Source organism: Caretta caretta, chromosome 3 (assembly GCF_965140235.1).
Source record: "Caretta caretta isolate rCarCar2 chromosome 3, rCarCar1.hap1, whole genome shotgun sequence".
In the NCBI taxonomy this organism is placed as follows: Eukaryota; Metazoa; Chordata; order Testudines; family Cheloniidae; genus Caretta; species Caretta caretta.
The window spans coordinates 151,394,445-151,418,802 of record NC_134208.1 but is presented as its reverse complement, the minus strand read 5'-3'; the positions used below and the strand labels follow the sequence as shown (position 1 = coordinate 151,418,802).

Below are 24,358 nucleotides of genomic sequence, written 5' to 3'. Positions count from 1 at the left end.
ATAGAAGTGTGTGATTAGTTTAAAAAATAAGAGATGCCAACCAAGGACACAGACAAGGGCAAACTGACTTCCAAAAGTAGGTATTCCATTAATTTTCATAATTTTGATAAAAACCTAACAGCTTCTGCTCTTCTCATTCATAGTACATGTTTTTAATGGACTGAAACTGTCTGGCTAATTCTCAATACCAATTTATTTAGATAATGACTGGGTGATGTTAATATACATTTGAAGTGGGACAAACTGAGTGTAATTATTCTGCAGGTGAACAAATCATAGAAAGATTAGAAAATTAAGAAATTTATTTATTTCCTATTACAGACAAAACAAGAGTGTTCTGGTCAAAAATTCTTTCTCCCTTTTTTTCAGTGATTAATAGTCCTTTTGGTCTCTCCCTTCCTTCACAATTAAGTTAATATTGATGACATATTAAAAACATTTTCTTAGAATATTTGGCCATGTGAAGTTGGTATAACATTGGTGTGGCTTGTAGAGAGAGCAGATGATCTTTTGCTTAAGGCACTGCTCTAGGACTCAGGAGATCTGGGTTTAATTCCTAGTTCTTGCATAGATTTCCTTGAGGAACAGAGATATTAGGTAAATTGCCCTATGTGGAAAACCAGGATGATACTAACTTTTCCCCCACCCCTTGGTGGTTTTGTCTGTTTAGATCAGTAGCTCATTGGGACAGGGGTTGTTTGTTGCAATGTATACAACACCTACCACAATATGGGGTTCCAATCTCAGTCTGGCATCTAGGTGCAACTGTAATACAAACAGATTATGATAATAGGTGCTTCCTGAACTTGAGTCGGCTACCTCTGTGCTTGCATGTTTCACTGCTACATGTTGTTAAAATGGTTTTAATGCTAGAATATTTTAGAGTTGTAGAGACACAGAGTTGAATTTTAGCAAAAGAAAATTATCTCATGTACAATGCACAAAACACTAAACTATTTTAGCCTGGTGAGTAACCCCTCAATGAAAGAATATCCATTGTAATCCACTAAATTGGTGAGGCAGTGCCAATTGTTCCCTTTGTGTATTCATCAACTTAGTTTTTTTTGCTGACCATTCAGTCAGCAAGAGAAATGTGATGAGCTGTAGATGATAAACATGATTTTGTTCTACAGATAAAAGGAATTGCAGCAGAGAAAGAGAGATATTTGAGTTGAGAGAAATAAATAGCAAGGACAAGGGTCTTTTATGTTAAGTAATTGTTATTCCTGAATATGTGCTCTGAAGAATACTTTAATACACGTAAATATGTACGTGTGTATTTTATATATATATACACACGCACACGTGTGTGTGTGTGTGTTCACATATGTGATGGTATGTAATAACACACACACGAACACACACAACTTGTTTTCCAGGAGTTGGATTTTGGAAGGGTTTTATATAGCTCTTCACAAACTCTTAAGATGCAGCCATCTTTCTGGTTGGGAAGAAGATGCAGCCATCTTTCTGCTCTTGCTGTGGTAACTGGAAATGTTTGTTGCAGATTAATATAGACCTACTGTTCATGTGAATTTAGTGCGCTCTTTTGCCATGCCACCTTTATTATTTCCAGTAAAATACAATTTGATTTAAAAATAACTGGTCATATGACACTTTCAAGGTTGAATCCGATGCACTGTCTGAATCTGATGAATAACCCCCTAAATAATGTATTCCTTTTGTCATTTGTGTGCTGCTTTTTTCAGACCCGCAGTAATTAGCAGCTAGTTCTTGAGTGTACTGGGAAAGTAATACAGACTACAAAACACTTACTGATTAACTGGAATAGAAACTATAGACAGGTAGCCAATGATTTTACAAATTGCTATAATGCCAAATTTCTTTCATAAGGCACAGAAGTTCAAAGCTCTAGAAGAATTAATTGATATTTTCTTTTATATATTTTTAAGGACTTCTGGAAGTTTAAAGATAGGTTGGCTTATCTGAAAAGGATGCTTTTTATAGCTTATAATGACTTTTGCCTCCATTTTATACAGTGTGTAAAAATATACTTCCATATATATTTGAGTCCTCTGTTTATCCTTTTCTAAACTACTTGTATTTAAAAAAAACAAAAAAGTCAGATTTACCAAGTTTGGTTAATCTGGTTAGTATGTTGTTTTTTTTAATGGATCGTTTTGTGTTTTAAAAACCCAAAACCTTCAGCGAGAGTTTGACCTGTAAGCAGCAAGTTCTGCAAAGGGGAAAGCAAGATCAGCCTTTCCAGACACTGTAGCTCGTTAAGTGTGAAATTATTTGTCTGTATTAAATTCATTTTAAAAAGCTTTAATATATCTGTACAAGATTTATGATCATTTACAGCAAAAGTTCACAAAATCAAAGCAATAATCTATTGAGAAAAATCTTAGATGACTATCTTCCCTGTAAACTTCCAGAGATCTTTACCATTGTTACCATAAATGGCCATACAAAATGTCTAGACTTTGGTTTGTTTATTAACCACAAACTGGGATGGGATACTCTCTTAGAACTTCTAAGAAAAGATTACTCTGTAGTTAAAAACATATCAGAGATGAAAATTTAATACTGCATGTAGAATGAAAGGCTATTTTGAGACAATGAAATCTTTGTATTATGACTCTGCTTTTTATTTTTTTATTTCTATTTATTTTTTTTATTCATTCATTTACTCCCCTCATGGAAAAGTAGGCCAACCTTGCTCTATCAATGAGTTCATCTCAGGCAATTTAGAAGCAAGAAACACTTCAGTCAGACTCTCCTAAAAATTCTTTTTACAGGGTAATCCGCATAATAGCTGGTGGAAACATACCATAAGCACTTGCATTATAGACATCTTCTGTGAATGAAAATGTCACAATATTGGCTTGTAAATAAGTCTTTTAAGGCAGGACATAGTCTTCAGCACAGTTGTTTTGGTCTAAGAAATCTCAATGTTGGGTTTATGCTCCCTGGTCTCATCCAGGAAACACAGGATGTATTTGACACACTTCTGGGACAAAATTTCTCGTCACATCCTGCTTGTGTCAATAAGGCTGGTAACTGCAGTGCTGTGGACTGAAGAGGTTCCTTAGTGGCTCCATGTTGCTGTCAGCTTTCATCTGCAAATGTGAAAAAATCTTTGTTGAAGGAGAGCTGTACAAAACTACATATTTCTTCCATGAAGCTGCTAATATCCAATCTGATAACAATAAAAGAAGCCAGTTTATAAAAAAAAAAATCATAAATTCATTCTCTCAAGATGTTAGTTATCAAATTTCATGCTCTTTCTGTTTTTTAAGTTTTCAAAAATCATAATCAGCCCCACCATCAGAACAGGTCCACCATTAAATGAATGAAACCCCTCCATGTGTTGACTTAATAGATATAACCTCCATGCTTCAGAGTATAAGACAGCCGCAGACTGACCAGCATTGGAAAGAAGTTCTCCTACGACCTGGTTACTCCAAAATTGCCCTTAACAGTGTTTTTTTACTTTTTTCTGCTGCTCATGTTTCTGGCCTGTGTCTGAGACCTCTTGTTTCACCATTGGTCTGATCCAATAACAAATGTTATGTCCCTATGATTTTATTATTTATTTATTCAGGTAGCTCCCAAAGGGCCCATTCAAGATTGGTTAATGATTGTGCTGTGTGCTGCACAAACACATAGGTAGATACAGTTCTTGTCCTAATTCAAACTAAGGCCCTAGTCTTAAAATCAGATCCATGCACGTAGACCTTTGTGCTCGTGCAGAGTCCTGTTGACTTCAATGATGGGTCTCTCTACAGGCATAGGAATTTACCCAAGTAAATTCAGTTACAGCACTGGGGCTTTTAAAAAAAAATTACTAAGAGATAGTGGCCATCAAGCAGGGTACTTACTGGCAGTTATTGGAGGAGTTGAAAACTTTAGTTCAATCTCTTAAAAATAGCTATACGAAATAGAAACAAACAATAAAGAGTTAAACTACACAGTATCACAGAGATGGTGTATGGCAACCAATAGGAAACGAGGACTTTGGCGGTTTTAATATTTGTATTACACTTTTATAAATAACTTGGGTAAAATAAGGCTGAGGTAAAAGATAAAAGCAAAACCAAAATAAATTATATATAGCTAATTTTGTGTGTGTCTATGTTTGTAAACAAGCACTCAGTTACTGTTTTTGTTTTCTTAGCATACACAGTTTTAGGGAGGGATTATGAAAATACAGAGCCCTGGACATGAGTGCTTTATAAAATGAGAAAATAAGTAAGCAATATACTTTATGAACAGTAATATAACTCATACAAGTTCAAAAAAGAGACAAGGTGGGTGAGCTAATATCTTTTAGAGGAGCAACTTATGTTGGTGAGAGAGACAAGCTTTTGAGCCACACAGAGCTCTTCTTTAGTTCGCTCCCACCAACAGAAGTTGGTCCAATAAAACAGTGTTTCCCAAACTTGGGACGCCACTTGTTCAGGGAAAGCCTGTGGTGGGCCCAGCCGGTTTGTTTACCTGCCACGTCCGCAAGTTCTGCTGATTGCGGCTCCCACTGGTCGCTGTTCACTGTATCTGGCCAATGGGGGCTGCGGGAAGCGGCGGCAAGTATGTCCCTCAGCCCGCGCTGCTTCACGGAGCCCCCATTGGCCGGGCACAGCGAACTGCAGCCAGTGGGAGCCACGATCAGCCGAACTTGCGGATGTGGCAAGTAAACAAACTGGCCCGGCCCGCCAAGGGCTTTCCCTGAACAAGCGACGTCCCAAGTTTGGGAAACACTGCAATAAAAGATATTACCTCATCCACCTTGTATATCCTGAGACCAACACAGCTACAAGTACGCTGCATACAATAAATTAATGACATTTTAAAAAGTTTATAGAGATCAGGGTATAGGTTGTATTTAGTGGAAATTCAGATTATTCTATCAAAGAGCATGGACTTCATTTTCAACTGTCTATTCTAAATTCTGGGATTTGTAAATTTAAAGTGTGACTTCATAGCATGTGTTTGGCTGAACCTTTGCCCCATCTCCCCCCCCAAGTCCATGGTAAGACTTTGACCCATCTTTAGTTGGTACAGTTGATAACTGTAGTCACTTAACAGTATGGTACAGTTTCCTGAGATTTTTATTGCCTGTTTAATATAATTTATAATAATCTGAGTCTTTTTGCAGTCATGATACGGGCTAGTGTGAAGTGACACCTAACTTTATAGAACCTAATACCAATTTCATCATTAAGATGTATTCAAAACTGGGCTTAAAATAGGATACAATCTCTTGGGTGGGTTTTTTGGAGGGAGTGGGAGGGGAATTTGATTTTTTTAGGAAGGGTTGGGTTTTTTCGGTTGGTTGGTTCCTCTCCCTGCACCCCTCTCCCGTCCAACACTAGCTGGCCAATCAGTATGAAATTTCACACAGTGTTACTTTTTGTACCCTTTGAATTTTTTGTAGGTTTAATTTAATTACTTTCATAATTTTAATGGGATTTTTTTAAAATTGGGCTCTGGCTGAAATATGTCCTTGGCAATCCAACCTTTCGTTTTTACTGATATCTTAAAAAAAAAAAAAGTCTAATTAGAAAAAATTTAGTGGAGAGGTGTTTCCTCAGTAGATATGGTGCAACATGTAGGGGGGTTTTAATGTCTGAATTTTGGGTCATTTAAGCCATTATTTGTCGTAACTGAAAATTTATGTGCCAGCTGTTACCAGCAGAGAAATTTTATGTGCTCTGTGCCATGCACATAAACTTGTTATGCATCAATTTTATTTGTAGTGTGTATACGCTTTGTGTGCATGAACTTTGTGCTGGTGCACACATAAAACCTTCTATCTTATATGTATCTTCTCGATGCATTTGTGTTAGATTTCATCCTGTTATGGAGGTTTTATATGTAGGATTAGTGCTGAACCAGTGCTGAACCAGAACTATGATTCAAATACAGATTTGATTCAAATACAGATCTTATTAGCCACTTTTACAAGATTTCTGCACCCAAATGGTAAAAGTCACATGAGATCAGCTGATGTTACATGGACTTCTGCTTCTTTGGTCCACATCCAAAGGTTATTAGGAGAACAGGTCCATTCCATTTTGGGATCTTACCTGAAACTAAAATGCCAGAGACAGGTTCAGATCTGAGGATTTGAATGTCAATGCATACGCTCTCACACACAATTTGGAAGTTCAGTTTTGAGCAAATTGCATGATTTGGGCTTATCTCTTGTATTTGGCAGGTTTATTCTTTTCTATTTAGAAAATTAATCTAAAGTTAGAAATGAAGAATTCTTTTAAAAATTTTATTTCCCTGCAAGCTCATCATTCTGACTTGGAAATGGAAAACTATGTCATGCCACTCTCTGTCCCTTAATTATGCTTCTGTCTGTGCAGATGCTCAGTTGTTTAAATATCTCCAGAACCATGTCAGTTGCACAGTGTGTGGTGACAGTTAAATGCAGTGTGTAGCTTCTTGTGCAACTACACACTGTATGTATCTGTCACACAACTGCATCAATGTTTTCATTCCCTTAACTGATCCAGGCAACAGCAGCAATATGAAGGGTTGGGGTAAACAGTGTAGTGAATCTACTAGGAGGAATGCATAGGTTAATGAAACCACCTATTAGACTGCTGCTTGTATCTGAACAGCTGTTTCGATGAAAATATATTTGGTCCTGTGCAACATTTACAGGTTTAGATATGTTTTGCCTGCAAGTGTTAAATGGTTGAGTTTTGTGTAAGCATTTTATGTGGTTCGCTGCCATTATGAGCTATTTCATATCTGTGTAGCAGGGATTTCCAGTCAGGTAAAATGGACTTGGTGTATTTTTTAAGATTTTCTGTTCCAAGTGTATTGTTTTCACATTTGTTCCTGCTTCATACCTTTTTAAGGTATGATGTTCCCATTTTGCACGTTGTTTAAGGCTAGTAAGCCTTTTTCCCCCTTATATTCTTTTATCTTTTTGCCATGAGTCTGTTGGTTCAGCTGTGTGAGTTTGAAGGATTGTGCATGTGACAGAGTTGCCAAGAAAAAGAAGTGTAGATGATTGTGAATGACACTGTTTCCTTTTCTAGTGAGAAACAAACACACAATGACCTTTTAGTGCCCTTGTCTGTTGGGCTGTACATGATATAAGCTGAAGAGCACCTCTGAAGCAGGAGCTTTGTAAGATAAGAAAGGTAATGATCAGAATGTGAATGCTACTTGTTCCTAAATAGTTATAAGGGATAAGAGCTAGGTAGTCCTGGTAGTGGCATTCTTCCATAAATTGTCCCATGCATGGAAAATGAAACCCGAAATTGACTTGGACCTGTTTTTTATATGTATCAAATTTATTTTTCTTTGGCATTAACCCACTTTGTCAAAGGCAAACAAAACTTTATCTGCTCTCAGTGCACTAGCTAGTAAGTTAGAAAGGGATACTGATGCAAGATATTCCTCCACTTTTTAGATTGTCGTCTTGTTCACTGTTTTTAGGGGATTAGAATTTATGCCTAAGCAATACTCGCGTTTGTCTCCATTTTATTGCTGCTGTTACTACTCTAAGGATTAAAGGGGATCTACAATTGGTACATTTTTGTGCCTTAGCACACATTTTCCAAGTACTGTTCTGAGGCAGCTGACTGAAGTGTGGCATTAGAAGTCCTCCAGGGTATCCGCAGCTAAATTAATCTATAGTGTACTCAGCAGCAGCTGTTATGGGAATGAAATGGGTCAACTGTACAAATGAAAGCAGCAGAAGTAAGATGCAGTGCAGTTGTTTAGGAAAATATCAGAAGCATTTGTATCTGCAATAAAGTGTGCAAGTCATGATAGTTGCATGTGCACTTTTTGGGTGAGAGGTAAAAGTTGAGGGGATTGTCCTCCTACCACTGATGTGTATATCGGTTCATGTAGTCCATTCAGTTGTTTATGGATACATATTCTACCAAGTGGCCAGAAGACCACTTTAATTGTTCTGTGCAATTAAAATAAAACCTTATTTATTGTATTCACATTAACATGAAACAAATGTTTTATTAAAATAAGGAAAGTTTTAACAGCAGACCTCCATGGCGTTGCTGTCATAGCAATTGGTGGAAAAAATGGAACATGACCAACTAGGAGTAGAGGAGTCTGAAAAAAATACAAGCAAAACCTTTATAACTTATAGGCAGCTAGAAGTATCCATTATTCTCAAACAGGATCAAACCGCAAAATTAAATGTTTTGTCAAATGGCAAAGATTTAGTTGTTCAGTACAGTTCCCTTCACTACAGAAACATCTTTTAAATGCCAAAGTGATACAGGTTTCCTTTTATAAGGAAGTATTTTTTCTTTGTATTTGGGGTGGAATGGGGGTGGGAGTGTTAGTTGACAGGAGAACTAATACAGTCCTTGAACTGTGGTTCTTTTCCCCTTGAACCACAAGAAGATTTATAGAAAGTATATTCTGTATGTAAATGCTGCATTTCTGACAGGAAGGTGAACAATTTCTAATTTCATTGGGAAAACTGCCTGTAGTGTTTTTAGTGTCTGTACTCCTCGTTTGTGTCTGTCATTGCTCTGAAAGAGAGAGACATCATTCAAATTCAGTTTGGCCTCAGGTTTTTGGCTGCACACTCCATTCTTTACCATTCCTGTCTCATAGACCAAATCAGTTATGCCCAAGTTTACATGACTCTCGAGTACACAAGCACATAGTGTAAGGATTCCCCTCCCTCCCCATCCCCAGTTAGGAATCAGACCTTTTAAAGGAACATATGATTCAGGATGCACAAGTTAGTCTACGCAAGGATCTTGTGTACAAAGAGAGAGAGAAAATTTTAACCAGTGATACACATCAAGCATGGGGAATGGCAGAAAAATGAGTTTGCATGGATACAGGTGATAATTAATACACCTATTAACTTATGTTGATTTAAGCAGGATAAAAGATACCTGTCCTAGACTTCTGGCACCATGCCATCAATTAAAAATATAGTGTTTCTTATAGTTCAAAACTCTACAACAAATGCAAACATGTATCTGATAAGCTGGGGGAAGGCTACCTCATTTAAAGTTGAACCTATTTTTTGTTCTGAATACTTAAGTTGGTGAAAGTGTAATTAATTTAAAAAAATGCAAATACTGAACTTTTTACATTTTACTTTTAGTCTTCAAAATAGGTAAGATTGTTTCAAACATATTTTGAACAGTAAAAAAAGATTTAATGTATTCCCACATGGATAGATTTGTTGTCAATAGCACAGAATGGATACAGAAAAGGGATTAGTTATTGGTCCCCAACATTCCCACCCCTGCTTATTCGTCACCTATTGTTTCCAAGTTCCATGCAGAAAACAACCAAAATAAACAGAAAAGAAAATCAATGAAATACCGAAACTAAACACTAAGTTAAGCAAAAATAAACTTTCTTTCCAAGACAGTGTATTTGAATGTTAGGTCGTATATCTTATATGTATATCACATACAAAAAAACTACATTAAAAGAAACTTTAAAGGTTTTAAAATCAAGTTCTCAAAAATTAATAAATGCCAGAATTAAAGTTGCCTGTGCAACCTTAATTGGGCCCTTTTGAGAGTATGCGTTTTGATACTATCTATAATTATATGATCACATACTTGTTTTCCCCTACAGAACGTCTAGCTTCATTCAGTGCACAGGATGGACCATGCTCACCTAATGGGTAGTCGACATTCAGTATTTCTTTCTATGCACGTCATTCAATGTGTTGCCCCGACCTTATTTTACCACTCACCATCCGATCCTTCCACTGAATGCAACGTTATTTTCTTCATGGACTTTTCTATGATGTTCCCAACATAGTATCTAAGTACTGCACAAACATTAATGAATTTATCTTCATAACACACTTATAAGGTAGAGAGGGTATTTTATCCCTGTTTTACAGAATAAGGGGAACAGGGGCACATTGAGATTAAAGCTAAAATAGTCAAAAGTGACCACTAATTTTGAGTGCCCAACTTGAGGCAGACACTTAGGGCCTGATTTTTCAGAGTACTTAGCATTTTTATAGCCCCTTATATTTTCAAAGCATAGTACTAATCAACTTTAGTTGCAGTTGTGAGCACTCAGCATTTCTGCAAATTTGCCTCCAGATGTCTCAAGGTGAGCACCCAGAAAATGAAGGATACAGAACTATAGGACACCAGTAAAAAAAAAAAATGATGTAAACAATTTGCCCAGCATCACAAAGGAATTTGTGGCAGAAGCAAGGATAGATTCCAGTTCTCCAGGATGGCATTCCAGTTCCTTAACCACAAGACCCAAACTTTCTATTCCTAAAGTTCCTTGCCCCATTAACCACACGCTTTCCAATTTACAGACAACAGCTTCCTTCACAACACAACCCTGATTTCATTCTCGGAGCAACATCCATTCTGTGCACTAAATGAAGCAGGAATTCTGTGAAAAAATGATATATGATCACATAATTAATTAAAGACTGTATCCTAAATGCATATGCACAAGGGCGCGGTACGAGGGCATTTAAGTTGTATAGGCAACCTTAATTCTTCTATTTCTTAACCTGAATGCTTGACTTTGCAAACCTATTAATATTCTTATAACATGTGAAATTATACAAAGAAAACACATAGATTCAAACAACAAGTTTGACCCATCCTCTGAAATTTTAGGGTGGGGAGCCATATTGACCCCAGCATAGATTATCAGCCCAGTTGGAGCCTTTAGATCTACAATACTGACCTCTGCCACTTGAGCTATTTGAGTATTTGGTAGCAGGTTGCCACCCTCTGTGTGGAGCAGCCACTAGTGGTAGATAAGAGACACAATTTCCCGGTGGCTTTCACAGCTATGTGCTGAGAGCAGGGGATTGTTGAGACTCGGAAATTCGCAATTCAGTTCCAGATCCTAGAGGGGAGTGTTTGTTCTAGCAGTTATAGATTGTTCTGCCCCTGTTCCCCAAGCCTGTCTCTGATTGCTTACAAGCACCAAAGACTAATTAGCGGGAGCTGGTCTGGCTTTTAGGTTGACCAGCTGGCATTCACCCCAGGCCCTTACATTTCTTTCATCAAGCAACATAGGAAATTAACTCAGTATCTCTTTTATAACTTTTATTAAAACACACAAAAATAAAATCAAGAGCTTTTTTTATTGATGTTGTGGCTGCTTCTCCACAAGGTGGCTAGCCTTAGAGGTTCAAGAAGGTCAGTCTTCCCTCACATGGCTCACTGATCCAGTAGGTGAAGTTTCTTGTCCTTACCCTTGATCCTTATAGTTTGCACACTTCATTGACTGTGCCATCAGGGCTGGATTTACCCCTTATGCAACCCTAGGCACAGCATCTTCAGGGCATCCCCTGCCTACAGATGACCTTTGTGTTGTACACAATTAGAGAGGTAAGGTGCCGCTAGAATGTGGACGCCCCTATCTGTGACCTCCCAAAAATATGAAAATTCCAGATACATGAGACCAGTTTTGAAGAAGCTAGTATGGACTTATCGAGTGAAAGGTTTTAAGATAATGTTATGTTGCCAGTTTATGAAAAGTTCAATATTAAAATCCTATAAAAATAGCTAATTGGAAAAAACCCTGATACATCCAATCACTCAATATTCATTCATCAATTAAATTAAAAATAAGTTCAAACTTATGATCAGTGTCATCACCTCCAGTTTCTTATTCTTGGAAACAAAGCAATTACAGTAACCTTTCTATCTTATCTTCTGACATCTACATCTTGATAAAGTTACTTTAAAGCTTATCAAGATGAAACTATCATATGAAATATAAAATTTAAAAATTATATATTGGGTCTCCATCCTTTTAAGCTATTCTTCTCACACCCCTCTGCTATTACACCTCCTTCCATCCCAGCTCCTGTCCCTATCCCCCACTTGAAGCTTTACTGCTTGAGCTAAAGGACCAAAACCACCACTGTGTTAGCGTGGGTTACAAGTGCATCTTTTCAAGTCCTATAGAAAAAGAACTGTGACATTCTGTCATCATAACTTATGTTGTCAGTACCATATGACTTAACTTCAGTTCTGATGATGTATGTCAGGAGCAATCCAAATGTGACAAATGATCAAAATGTGAAACCGCTGTATTTTCTTGCCTTGCATCATAATTTACTGATGATAATGTTTTTAACTATAAAATGTGATTTAAATAGATTTTAGAGAATTTAATTTTCCTTCTTAAAATGGAAATCTTTGTGAAACCTTAACTATGGTTGCATTACCACACCATCATTGATGTATTTCTGAACCATCTCTCCAGTGTTTAGGCAATTGTTTACAATTACTTATATGAAAGCAAATTTCTTCAGTGTAACTGGTTGAAAAGTGTTCATAAGAGGCTTTTAAGCCTATCTGTTTATTGAATATAGCTGTGTATTGTTGGTATTTATCATTCAGACATAGTTATTTTGTCCATTACCAAGATGTACCAGACATTCTGAATCCATTCTGCTTTGCTTGGAGGGAGATCATGTTTCCAGTGTCAGGCAATGACATTTTTTTGCCATTTGGATCAAATGAAACATAGACTTTAATTTATACCCCTCAGGTGAAAATATGATTTTAAAAATCAGGGTGCTAGAGTAAATTGTTAAAGCTGTGCATTTAATGATTTTATATCTAGAATAAATTCTTACCACATGAAAGAATGCAAGATTAAGGCAGGAAATAGTGCTGCTTTTTAACCTAATGAGAAACCCGAGGGGAAAAAATACAGGATTTATTGGGAGGAAGGCTGGGTTCTTATATTATTAATTCCTTATTGTAGTAATACCACAGTAAGTACCTTTTGTGATAATAGTATTTAAATAATCTAACTATGAAGATTAACATAGAAATATATAGTTATTAGCTGATGGAATAGGTTTTATTATAGATGATCACTAGTGTGAAATACTTTTAGCTATTATTCAAGATAAGATACGTTCTTTGGTGTGTAATTATAACATATGTTCCTATCCCTTGTCAAATGAGAACACTGCAAACCATTTATTTTGTGTTCTATAGAATATTCTTGGGTCATATTAAAGCTGCTGCTGTTATCTCAAACTCTTCAAAGTTGGTGGCATGATACTGTATGAGGTTCTCTTGCTTACTTAGTTGATATTTTTAAATAAAGAGCAAGAAATTTCTCTGTTTTTCCCTTTCTTTGCCAGGTTTGACTAATGGCATTGCTTGATAAATATTATATAGCACGAAATTAAAACAGAATAAGGATTTTCATGTTTATGTGAAGCAGTATCTCATGTCAATGTAATCTTTTTCTCTTATTTTAGTTTAGTTTATTTCCTTTCCCAGATTTCTTAAAACAGAGGAGCAGAATCTGTGGTTTCTGATTATCCCAATTAGTAATGCTCTGTTGATGAGCCTAGAGAGGATTCTGTACAAGCCTCATTTCTTGCCTATTGCCACATTCTTCCCACAGACAGAGTTGGATGTAGCTGCAACATACCAATCTCCATTTGGCGTAGGGACAAGAATTTCAAGGTCACTCCCTGGACCTAGATCTTCAGCTTGGTAGTGTGCTGCATTACTCCCCCTCCACGAGCTAAATGGAAAATGTGACAATTTTGAATTGCATTTTAGTAGGTACAGTTATTTTCACTTCAGGATTGCAGGTTATAAGATGACATTGCTGAGACTATGTGTTTGATTAAATAGTGCACTGCAACCACATTGAAGCCCTAATACTGCTGAACTCTAAGTTGAGTGCTCAGTGAATACAGAACACTTAAATTATTATAGGCAGTCATTTTCATGAGTAATTGTCCTAATATTTATTTCCTGTGTAAAGGGGTGTGTCAGTGTTTGTGAATTGGGAGAGAAACTGATTTGCAAGGTTGTACAAAAAAACATGCACCTGTAATTCCCCAAAGAGAGGCTCAAGCTAATATGCAGAAATGTAACACAACTCCCAGAGCTAAACATTCCTCCAGACTACAGGGAAGCTTACTACTGAGTGCAGAGCAGGGCAGGCATACTTTTAGTTCCATGTTGACTTTGATGATAACATTTGCATTAGGACTTGCATGTTGGGCTCACAAAGAGATGCCTGTAGTCTAGGCCTCCCAGTGCTTAGATCAGGGGGTCTTAAGCTTTTCCAGTATCTGTACGAGTGCCCACTGCTTTCCATTCACTTTGTGTACAATCTCAACTGTAATGAAGTATGAGCTGCTCCAAACCACAGTCTTCATCCTAGATAAGCAAAGCTACATTTTATGTTAGAGCTTAAACTAATGAATGGAGGAGGCAGGGACTGAAGTTACAAAATGGCACACCATAGACAGAGGCTTTCTGTTAAGGGAGGGAAGGGGCAGCCACTAATATGGCTGCGAGAAGTATAAGTACATGTGTCTTTGGATGACTGACCTGTGATTTAGATACTCCAACTTTCACTTTGGTGTGCCCCTCATAATTTAAACTAGCTTGAAAGTTCAAGTACTGTCCACTCTTTCTTTTTTTGTCTACTCTGAACTGTATTCCTTTCCTGCCCTAATCTTCATGTGTGCACCTAACCTAGTTATTGTGTAGAATTAGTTAAAGAAGAGGAAGATAAAGATGTAATTCTGGATAGCTAGATAAGGATTTATGCCCTTAGCATTCATTTGCATCAGAGGTGGTCAGTTTGTTGCATGTGTATCTTCCCTATCCCTATTTAAGTTTTAATTTTCTTCCATCTGGCTAAGCTCTTGTAGAGGACCTTAGAGATACTGAGGAACATCCATTCTATTTTTCCAGCAGTATCCCTCTACAGACTTGATAAAGTCAGTTATCTGCAGTGCCCTTATTATCAGCTTAAATCTCAGCCTCCTATGTATTTGAGAAATGACATTGAAAGGGGAAGAGAAACAAGTGAAACCTCCAGCTTTCATTCAAAAATAATTGTCTAGAAAGTGTGGTATCTGTTGTCATTGTTCCTATGCCATGACATAGAACAGAAAGCTTTGAAAATATTCATTCTTTTTACTGTAAATTGTATAATAAGAATAAATGTAGACCATTTTATTGATTGCTGTGAGTTACCTATGGGTTTATTTCAGGGGTAAATGGATAATGAGACTTAGGTTTTGATGAAGGCTTGGGATCTGGCATGAATTTTGCATCTCAGGTGCTGAGCTGTATAGGCTGGCTATAGTTCAGTGGGGATGCTATTGATCTTTTATGGAGATGATGTTTTTCATATAGCACCTCCTGCTGGACAAGTTACAAAATATTCTTTCCATTTGGTCAGTTTGACTGGTGAAGGATTAATGATGTATTTATCTATTTTTACGGAGGAAGTTATTTTAAAATACGTCATTTTGTGAATTTTACATTTTAATTTCCTGAGATTACAGTGAATTTTAAAGGTGAATAATTAAACATGGACCAATATAGGTATTATATTCACAAGGTAGGTGAGTGTAGTAGTAAGAATATGCATTTAAGGTAATATACTTTAATATCTTTCATTTAGATATCTCTCTACATTTTGAAGTATTTTCAAGAGCTTTCCAAATTTTGTATAATATATTGTACGTATTCTGGAGGCACTGGCTGTGACTCCATAGTTAAGGTTGACTTCTGTTTTGCATTTAAGGCTGGGATTCAGCTTCTTTATGTATTAAAAAAACTGTGTGTGTGTATATATATATATATATATATATATATGAGACACTGTTTTTTTCATACATAAAGAAACACTATTTCATACTGAAATAAAAACTTTCCAAACTTTCCACTTAGTTAAAATTAATTGAAATCCTGTGCGTAGGCTATATTTGAAGAAATTTAGTTGTAATTAAGCCATGTTATTGTTGATTTTTTTATCTAAAAGCTTTTAAGTAAGCTACAGAAAGGGTAAGGTGAACTGCTTAAGTAGCTTTTAAGTGTGATCTTTGTGACATTAGAGGTAGCTCAACCAATCACCACCCTTCATCTTCAGCTAATTTGCACACAGCAGTTCTCTTGGTTGTAATCAGTAAGTGATCTGAGACAGAACAGATGAGAAGAGTTCTCGCTTGTCCAACTGTCATTGCTCTTTAAAGATTCCTTCACCGTATGGTAACTTGGGCATCAGTGCTGGGAGGTTCCCCAGGGCCCAGCTAGTTTGGGTCCACTGGCAGCACAAATGAGCCAGGAGAGCAGGGAGACATTACGCCTTAAAGCACGGAGACATTAGACCCTACGGATGAGGCACCGAGCAACCTTCTTTTCACACGGCATCAGTGTATGTAATACAGCTCTCTAAAACATTTAGTCAGTTGCAAATTAAGGGCCAGATTCACCAGTAGATTTCAGTAGCTTTGTGTCTCTCTAGAGATACTAAGCAGCTGTAAACCCAGCTTAATTAGTTTCTTAGAGACTAACCAATTTATTTGAGCATAAGCTTTCGTGAGCTACAGCTCGCTTCATCGGATGCATCCGATGAAGTGAGCTGTAGCTCACGAAAGCTCATGCTCAAATAAATTGGTTAGTCTCTAAGGTGCCACAAGTACTCCTTTTCTTTTTGCGAATACAGACTAACACGGCTGTTACTCTGGAACCTTAATTAGTTTGGTTGCTTTGCAGTGCTCTGGTATACCAATGAATTTGCCCTTTGAAAGTTAAAATTAAATTAAATTAAAATTAGGATTCAAACTGACAACCTGCAGGTGAAAGGCTAGGTAGCTCATTAGTAAGGCCCTTCATTTTGGATATTTATGGTATTTTTTTTCAAAATTTCCTGGGAATGTATTAGTGTTTATTCTAAATTTTAAAAACAGAGAAAGTAAGTAATCTAAAACAAAGGGCAATGGGCAGAGAAGGGTTGCCTAGGGCAGGGGTTACTGATGTGATTGTGGTCTCAGTTGCCAGAAATGGGCTCCCTGCTCTTCTCGCTCCCTCACTACACAGAGGAAGCAGAGTGGTTTGTGCTAAAGGGCCAGAAGCATTGACCATCCTGCCACAGATTCCAAGGTCCTATCTTCAGCTCCCCATTCACAGAGTCCCTGCTGGCTTCCTGCACAGAGTAGGCTAACTGCCAGTTGATGGCTGCAGCACCTGCACCACTGGAGAGCGAGATGGGCAGGGAGCCTGGTGGTCCTGGCAGTAGAGACCACCCACAAGGAGCCCATCTGCTTCCTCTGCCAGACAGCACCCACTCCTGACCCCAGCCCTTCCGCGTGGCCCTGGGAAGTAGACAGGGTTGTGCCGAAGGGCTGGGGTCAGCCTCAGTCTATGGGTGGGGGATCAGTACTCATGGAGTGCAGCCTTCCGTTACCCTCCTAACCCTGGCCCTTCAGCATAGCCCTGTGTGTTTCTTCCACAGAACATTTATGGGTCCCAAAAAAGCCAAAATTTGGGTGAAAATCAATAAAACCCAAATACTGGCTTTTTCAAAACCCGGAATTTTTTTTGAGAAAATCAGTAAATACCAACAGCGAAGAGCTTTGTTCATTAGCAATGCCCTGAGATATTCAGTCCCCCATAAGTTCTGATGTTACACTTCAGATAATAATGCTTGCCTTCTGAAAGATAGGTTTATTGTAAGTTCTGAATTTTTTGGAGTTTGCAGAGGCAGGTTCTTCCCCTCTCTAGACTCACCAGCAAAATATCTTGCCCCTTGGTCTCAATCTGAAAGACTCTACAGAAGAGTACCACGCCCTATCCTTAAAGGGAAAGATACAAACACCAGAAATACAACAATACAACACCCAAATTCACTTCTAAATACGTTTAGCAATATAAAATCATGCCAGCAGTTACTCCAGGGTTGTTTCACTAACTTTTATACATATATGTATATGTTTTTTTCACCTCCACATGGGTCATAAGCAGGGTTTGACAACCTTCAGATTCACAGCACTGACCTCTCCTACTATACTTTAGGAGTAACTGGTGGAGGAAAAGAGCATTCTGTTGTTCTCTATGGGGACCAGCCTATACAGGGAGACAACATACACTTTGCAAGTATTTTTGAGACTACAGTAAAATTCTGTGCAACAGTATTTTGGTTTCTGGCTCTGGCTCTGGGAGCAGTGTGATATGAGAGTTGTCGTCAGCAAAGTCAAATGTAACAATACCTCTGGGTAATCTGAAAGGATCAGACCTGGGACTGCTAGATGTAAAAGCATGAACTTCTATCACTTAAGCTAAAGAACTAGAAGATCTTCTGAAATGCTGTGAGGCAAAGTGTATAATATTTGGCTCTGTTATATTCTATTCCCAGCTGTGTGTGTACTCTCAGGTATCTATCTGTGAAATGGGTGAGTGATAGTTCCCCCCAACATACTGGCATGAAGCCTTGATTCATTATAAGGATTGTGAAGGGTTCAGAAATATTAACAGCAGTCAGTGAAAGAACTTGGACTAGAACTTTGGTCTCTAGGCATGCAGTATAGTACACCTTCCCTGTATGAAGGAGTTTCTTTCCCTCAAAAATCACATGACTGAATTTTTTGTCATTACAGGACTGCCAGCAGCAAGAGCCAAAGTTGTGGTACTCACAAGAGTTAACATTACATGTTCTGCATCATGTGTAGCGCAGATAGAGGCTTACAGCTCCCTGTTGGAGAAAGTTCATAAATTCAGTATGATTTAGCATGTCACATAAGTTGGCCAAAAAGTGTATTTAGTAATAAATTTTAAGTAAGTCAACACTTTGAAACAGTCAGCAGATAAAATAAATAAATGTATTTGCTGACTGCCTAAAGATAGACTAAAATTCTGTCTGCAACATAAAATCACATTAGGAGATTTATTTTAAAAGTTGATCTTTCAAATGTTTTCAGCTTACATAGTTTAGCCACCTTTGTGGATGTAGTAAAAATTTCGTAAACCACTTATTTAAAAGCATTTTAAAGAATTCCGCTCTGCCTACACTAATGAAAAATACGTATTAGTTGAAACATTTATCAACAGCAGTTTTTAAGAATTGTGCCTGTAACACAGTCATTTTGGTATGTAGATGGGACCTAAATAAAACTAGAAGGGAAAATAGCCCTAAGTACAAAAAGCTTTCTTAGTTAAGGGCTAAAAAAAAATCATCATTTACTTTACCTAGTTAACTTGGAGTGATGATGAACGTGAGACAAGCTTACTGTATTAGCGAACAGCCATTAGGTTAGAACTAAAATTACATTAGATAAATGAAAGGTTATTTTACACAGCAAAGGGAAAGATATTGCTAACGTCTTACAGCTTCTACTTTCTCTTAATTGAAATCTGTTCATTTAATATGCATCTTCCTTCAGTGTGGATAATTCATAATTGGAGAAATGCTATCTATTCAAGTCATTTTCCTGGTTGTTTTTTAAGATCCACCAAGACAGCATATAGTATCCCATTTGGGATTTTCCAGAACTCATAATAATGACTTCAACTGTTCATTAACCTCTGAACGGTCAGATCCCTTTGGAAAATGAGGGGAGCAGATTGATTCAAGGTTAATACTTGTTTGTAGAAGGTGAAGCCTCCAAGGTAATGCAGAGGGTGAATAGGCCACTTTGTTCAACAGCCACTGCCTGTGACTTTGCGTTAGTGTTCAGAAGTGCAAGCTATATAACCAAGAGTGAAACCCAGAAGCCTGACTGTTCAAATAACTTTTCTGGACTTAATAAAAGGTATTGCAAGAAAGAAGTTGGTGTCTGATGTATCAAGAGTTAATTTAGCAATTTGGAATTAGAAGCAGCATTATAATAAAAGAGAATTTATGGCTTCTGTAGGGAAGCAACATTGATTTATTGAGTTTATTTTTAGTGTATGAAATCTTTCATTGTAGTGGAAAGTTGTCAATTAGCCTCTGTAGCCATTAGTAGAATCAGGCAGCTATTTTTAGTTCTCAAATGTTGTTGTATTATGGACAAACAGTTGATGTTTGAGCTGGATGATGTCTTGTTTTGATTTTCTTGATAAATCTAATCCAAATCCTGTAAAATTCTGATACATTTCACAGCTCTTAAATTTGCTGTAACTCTTCTAAGCTCTGTTGGAGCCAGAATTTCTGAGTAGGTGCAATATCTGTAGTCAAATCCATAATCTTCTTAACAATTCTCCGGTTCTTGTGGCTGGGCAAAATACTTTGATAGGGCAAGAGCACTGACAGCGTCCTAATGAATCATTGGTAACTTGGGAAGTGGGTCTTCATTGTCTTTAACTTGTTTTTTCTCTCTTCTCTTAGGTACATCCGAATAGTTGGCACCCACAACACAGTGAACAAAGTTTTCCATATTGTGGCATTTGAATGCATGTTTACCAACAAAACCTTCACTCTTGAGAAAGGTCTTATAGGTAAGAAATACAACTGTTTTTTAATTCTATAGTTATCTCTACTATATGTAAATTACTAAAGACACTTTTGTTCTCAGTCATTTCAGGTTCATTGCCTGAACTCATCTTGTCTTTGCAACCCTAGGGTTCCACTCATACCAGTAGAAGCAAAGCCCATTTGTTTGTAAGAACATTCCTGTGTCTGCTTCCATTGTAGGTTGGCTACATGACTTTAAAGATGTGTCTGCACTACAGAGCCTATGGTGTCATAGCAATGCCTGCATAGCCACCTTGTGTAGGCACAGCATACATTGACAGAAGGAATTTTTCTGCGAATGTAGGAATATGACCTCCGTAAAGAACATTGTGCTTACAGAAGCACTTTTCTGGCTGCGTCTACACTGGGGCTTTTTGTTGCCATAATTGTCAGTCAGGGGTGTGTTTTTTTCATATCTCTGCCCAGAATAGCTATGCTCACTCAAGCTTTGAGTAGAGGCCAAGTCTAAAAGACTTACTGTGACTGTCTGCTGGGATTCTCAGCATTGTGAGTTACTGTGTTGTGATGGGTTGGATCACAGAAACCCTCTAAATGATGTGCCGAGACTACCTCTGAGCCCGTTTTCTCTGGCAGCTTGGGGCTTCAGAACCTTGCCTTGTTTGAGCCAGGCACATTAGCTTGCTACAAACACAGCCCCAGGTCTGAGCCACATTACCTAAAAGCTGCAGGCTTAACTGAAAACAGCTTAAGAAGTGTTCCTGTCTCCAACACTCAGATGCCCAGCTCCCAATGGGGTCCAAACCCCAAATAAATCCGTTTTACCCTGAATAAAGCTTATACAGGATAAACTCATAAATTCTTCGCCCTCCATAACACTAAAAAGAAAAGGAGTACTTGTGGCACCTTAGAGACTAACCAATTTATTTGAGCATGAGCTTTCGTGCTCAAATAAATTGGTTAGTCTCTAAGGTGCCACAAGTACTCCTTTTCTTTTTGCGAATACAAACTAACACGGCTGTTACTCTGAAACCTCCATAACACTGATAGAGATATGCACAGCTGTTTGCCGCCGAACCCCCATTCCCCCCCCCCGGTATTAATACATACTCTGGGTTAATTAATAAGTAAAAAATGATTTTATTAAATACAAAAAGTAGGATTAAAGTGGTTCCAAGTAATGACAGATAGAACAAAGCGAATTACCAAGCAAAATAAAATAAAACACGCAAGTCTAAACCTAATACAGTAAGAAAGTAATTACAGATGAAATCTCACCCTCAGAGATGTTCCAATAAGTTTCTTTTACAGACTAGCCTCCTTCTAGTCTGGGTCCAGCAATCACTCACACCCCTGTGGTTACTGTCCTTTGTTCCAGTTTCTTTCAGGTATCGTTTGGGGGTGGAGAGGCTACCTCTTGAGCCAGCTGAAGACAAAATGGAGGGATCTCCCAGGGGCTTAACTAGACTTTCTTTTGTGGTGCAGACCCCCTCCTCTCTCCTATCCAGAATTCAGCTCCAAGATGGAGTTTTGGAGTCACATGGGCGAGTCACATGTCCATGCATGATTGAGTTCGTTACCAGCTAGGCCACATTCCTGGGAAAACTCACATGTGGATTGGCATCTCCAAGTTCATTGTTCGCTTAAGTGTTTCTTGATTGGGCACTTACTGAGAATAGATTTTTCTCAGGAAGCTGACCAACTGCTTCACTGAGGCTACTTAAAATTAAACAAGTACATAGCTAATATTGATAACTTTGAATTCAAAAATGATACATGCATACAAATAGAATGAATATATTCAGTAGATCATAACCTTTATAGAGATATGTTACATGGCATATGTAGCATAAAACATATTCCAGTTATGTCATATATACATTCATAAGCATATTCCCATAAAGCATTATGGGGTTCAACATCTCATATGTTATCCCTCTCAAGCCTCAGAAAATGAGAGTTGTGCTACAGCTAAGCTGTGTGACAACTCCTTGACACACCAGCTTGTCTGTCTTGTCAGCAAATTCTTCAGGACTCTGCCAGTTGAAACCTTACCTTGCAGGTAACAAACAGTGAGCCCCAAATTCTGAGTTCTTCAGAGATGTCTCTCTGCAGTGTCCATCCCTCTCACTGAACACTTACTGAAGTTAATTTTGTTGATCCTTTAAAGAGGTAATATTCTGTAGCTCATTCATTTTCCTGGGGTTTGACAAATGCTCCTATTTCAATCACAGCACTGATTTGCTTTATAGTAAAATAAAACAAGTTTATTTTAACAAAGGGACATAAGATTAAGGGATACTTAATGTAAGGGAAAAGAGAGAAAGTTACAAGGAAACAAAAGAAAGATACTCTTCTACCACTAAACTTAATTTCAGCAAGTTACAATCTTTGCCTAAGCAGGTTTCTCACCTAAACTCAGTTCCCAGAGACGTCAAGCCCCTTGGCTGAAGGATTCAACATTCTGTGATTTCAGGAACCCTGGCCCCTTTAATCCCCCAAGTGATGGGTACCACAATGGCTTTCTGTTTCTGCTTATACCTTCCAAAGTTCATTGACCCTGTTACAAGAGACAGCTACCTGCTATTCTTCCCTTCCTGTTGACTTCCTATCCCCCTGCAGGTTCATATGTAAATAGGGGTTCCATTGTTTTGATTCCATAATGCTTAATTTACACTGGAGACAGGTAAATATCTACCTTCCCTCCTGTCTGGGAGAAAACCTGTTTCTCCCTGTGTTTGGTCACAGACTTTAAAGCATAATATCAGCTAGTATCCATAATTCCTCATATAGTGTTAACGCATACATTTCACGATATTATTCACTGTGTGTCACAGGCTTACATAAAAGATCTTACTCAATGCACTTGTATAATACAGTAATATTGTATACAATCAGTTGATTCAATTACTTATCAGTTGCGTTTCAAAAGCCCTGTCTTTATAACTCAATAAACATTTGAAATTTATTCTTCTGAGGTGTATCTCTAGATGAAGTTTCTCTCTCCTGATGTGATGTAGATGCCTTGCTGCCTTCTCCCATGCTTGTTAGCTTGATAGCTTTGTTTACTTTATATGTAAATATACTTTCATTGTGTCTGGCTGATGACAAGGCTAGACAGACAAGCAGATACCCGTTCCTTTGGTTAAAGGGCAAATTGTGCTTATCCATCGCTTGCCAAACACATTTTAGGAACGTAATTCTAGCACATATTTATAACTCTTTGTACACACCCCATACATACATCATGCAGGAATATTAATGCTTAGTGAGTTATTAGTTTTCCAGTGATATATCACATGCCATCTTCTGGGTATATATCATGATAACACTATGTTAAGTGTAGTGAGTATGTCAGACCTGACACACAGTAATGAATCACCAGTAGGCCTCTGTGTCACACTTACTATGCTTAATTACTAGAGTAACTGTTAGAAAATAGTCTTTTATAAATATTATTTGAGACTTCCTGTAGCTGCTGTGTGACATTTGAAGAATCGTCTTGTATGCTCCATACCAGACAAGAAGCACTGCTTCTTGTAGTATATTTCAGTGCCTCTTAGGATAGTAAGATTCCGAATTCAGAGGAGGCCTTTCAGGATTCACAGAATTTTTAAATTTTATGCATGCAGCAGTGAAGGTGAAGGAAAAATAGTTTTCAAAAAGGGGGAAAAAATTCTCTCCTAAATTTCTTTTGTGAGATTTGACTGTGAAGAGCTAGTCTCTGAGTCTTCCAGTCCTCTATTTGGCCATGTACTGTGGAGAAACAAGGTAATTTCACAATCACTCTTCAGCATCTCATAAGATTTACCACAAAATCTCTTTTAAAATCTCCTTTTAGGCTTGTAAGTATGTGAGAAGGCAGCCCCTGCCTGTGGAGACCTCTTGCAGCAGGCTGCAGCAGAACAAGTATGGCTGTCTCAGTTTCCCCTTGGTCTAGCCATAATAAGAGCACAGTTCCTCTCACTGTCCAATTCAGAGTCCCACCTGTGGGCACGTTTTATTCACATATACATGCAATAATCTATAGAATCCTCGTGCTAAAACCGTTCTGTCAATACCCACAGTAAAACATAGAAATGTATTACAATTTTCCATTCCCATTTTCAGGGAGATTACTTCTAGATCATCCACCTCTGAGTCCACCAGCACTCAGTTCCCAGTTCTTTTCTGCTCTTGTTCCAGAGCTCCAGTCTCCTTGCCA

General features: G+C 37.8%; 1 protein-coding gene across 4 annotated transcripts in view; it reads left to right on the top strand.

Moving 5' to 3' along the window:
* BTBD9 (BTB domain containing 9) overlaps positions 1 to 24,358 on the top strand; it is a 308,026-nt gene that overhangs the window by 150,329 nt on the left and 133,339 nt on the right. For all 4 annotated transcript variants that reach the window (XM_048843484.2, XM_048843485.2, XM_075127030.1 and 1 more), the window contains one exon: positions 20,071 to 20,180. In XM_048843484.2, the coding sequence (XP_048699441.1) occupies positions 20,071 to 20,180 (110 nt within the window). The remainder of the gene's footprint in view (positions 1 to 20,070; positions 20,181 to 24,358) is intronic.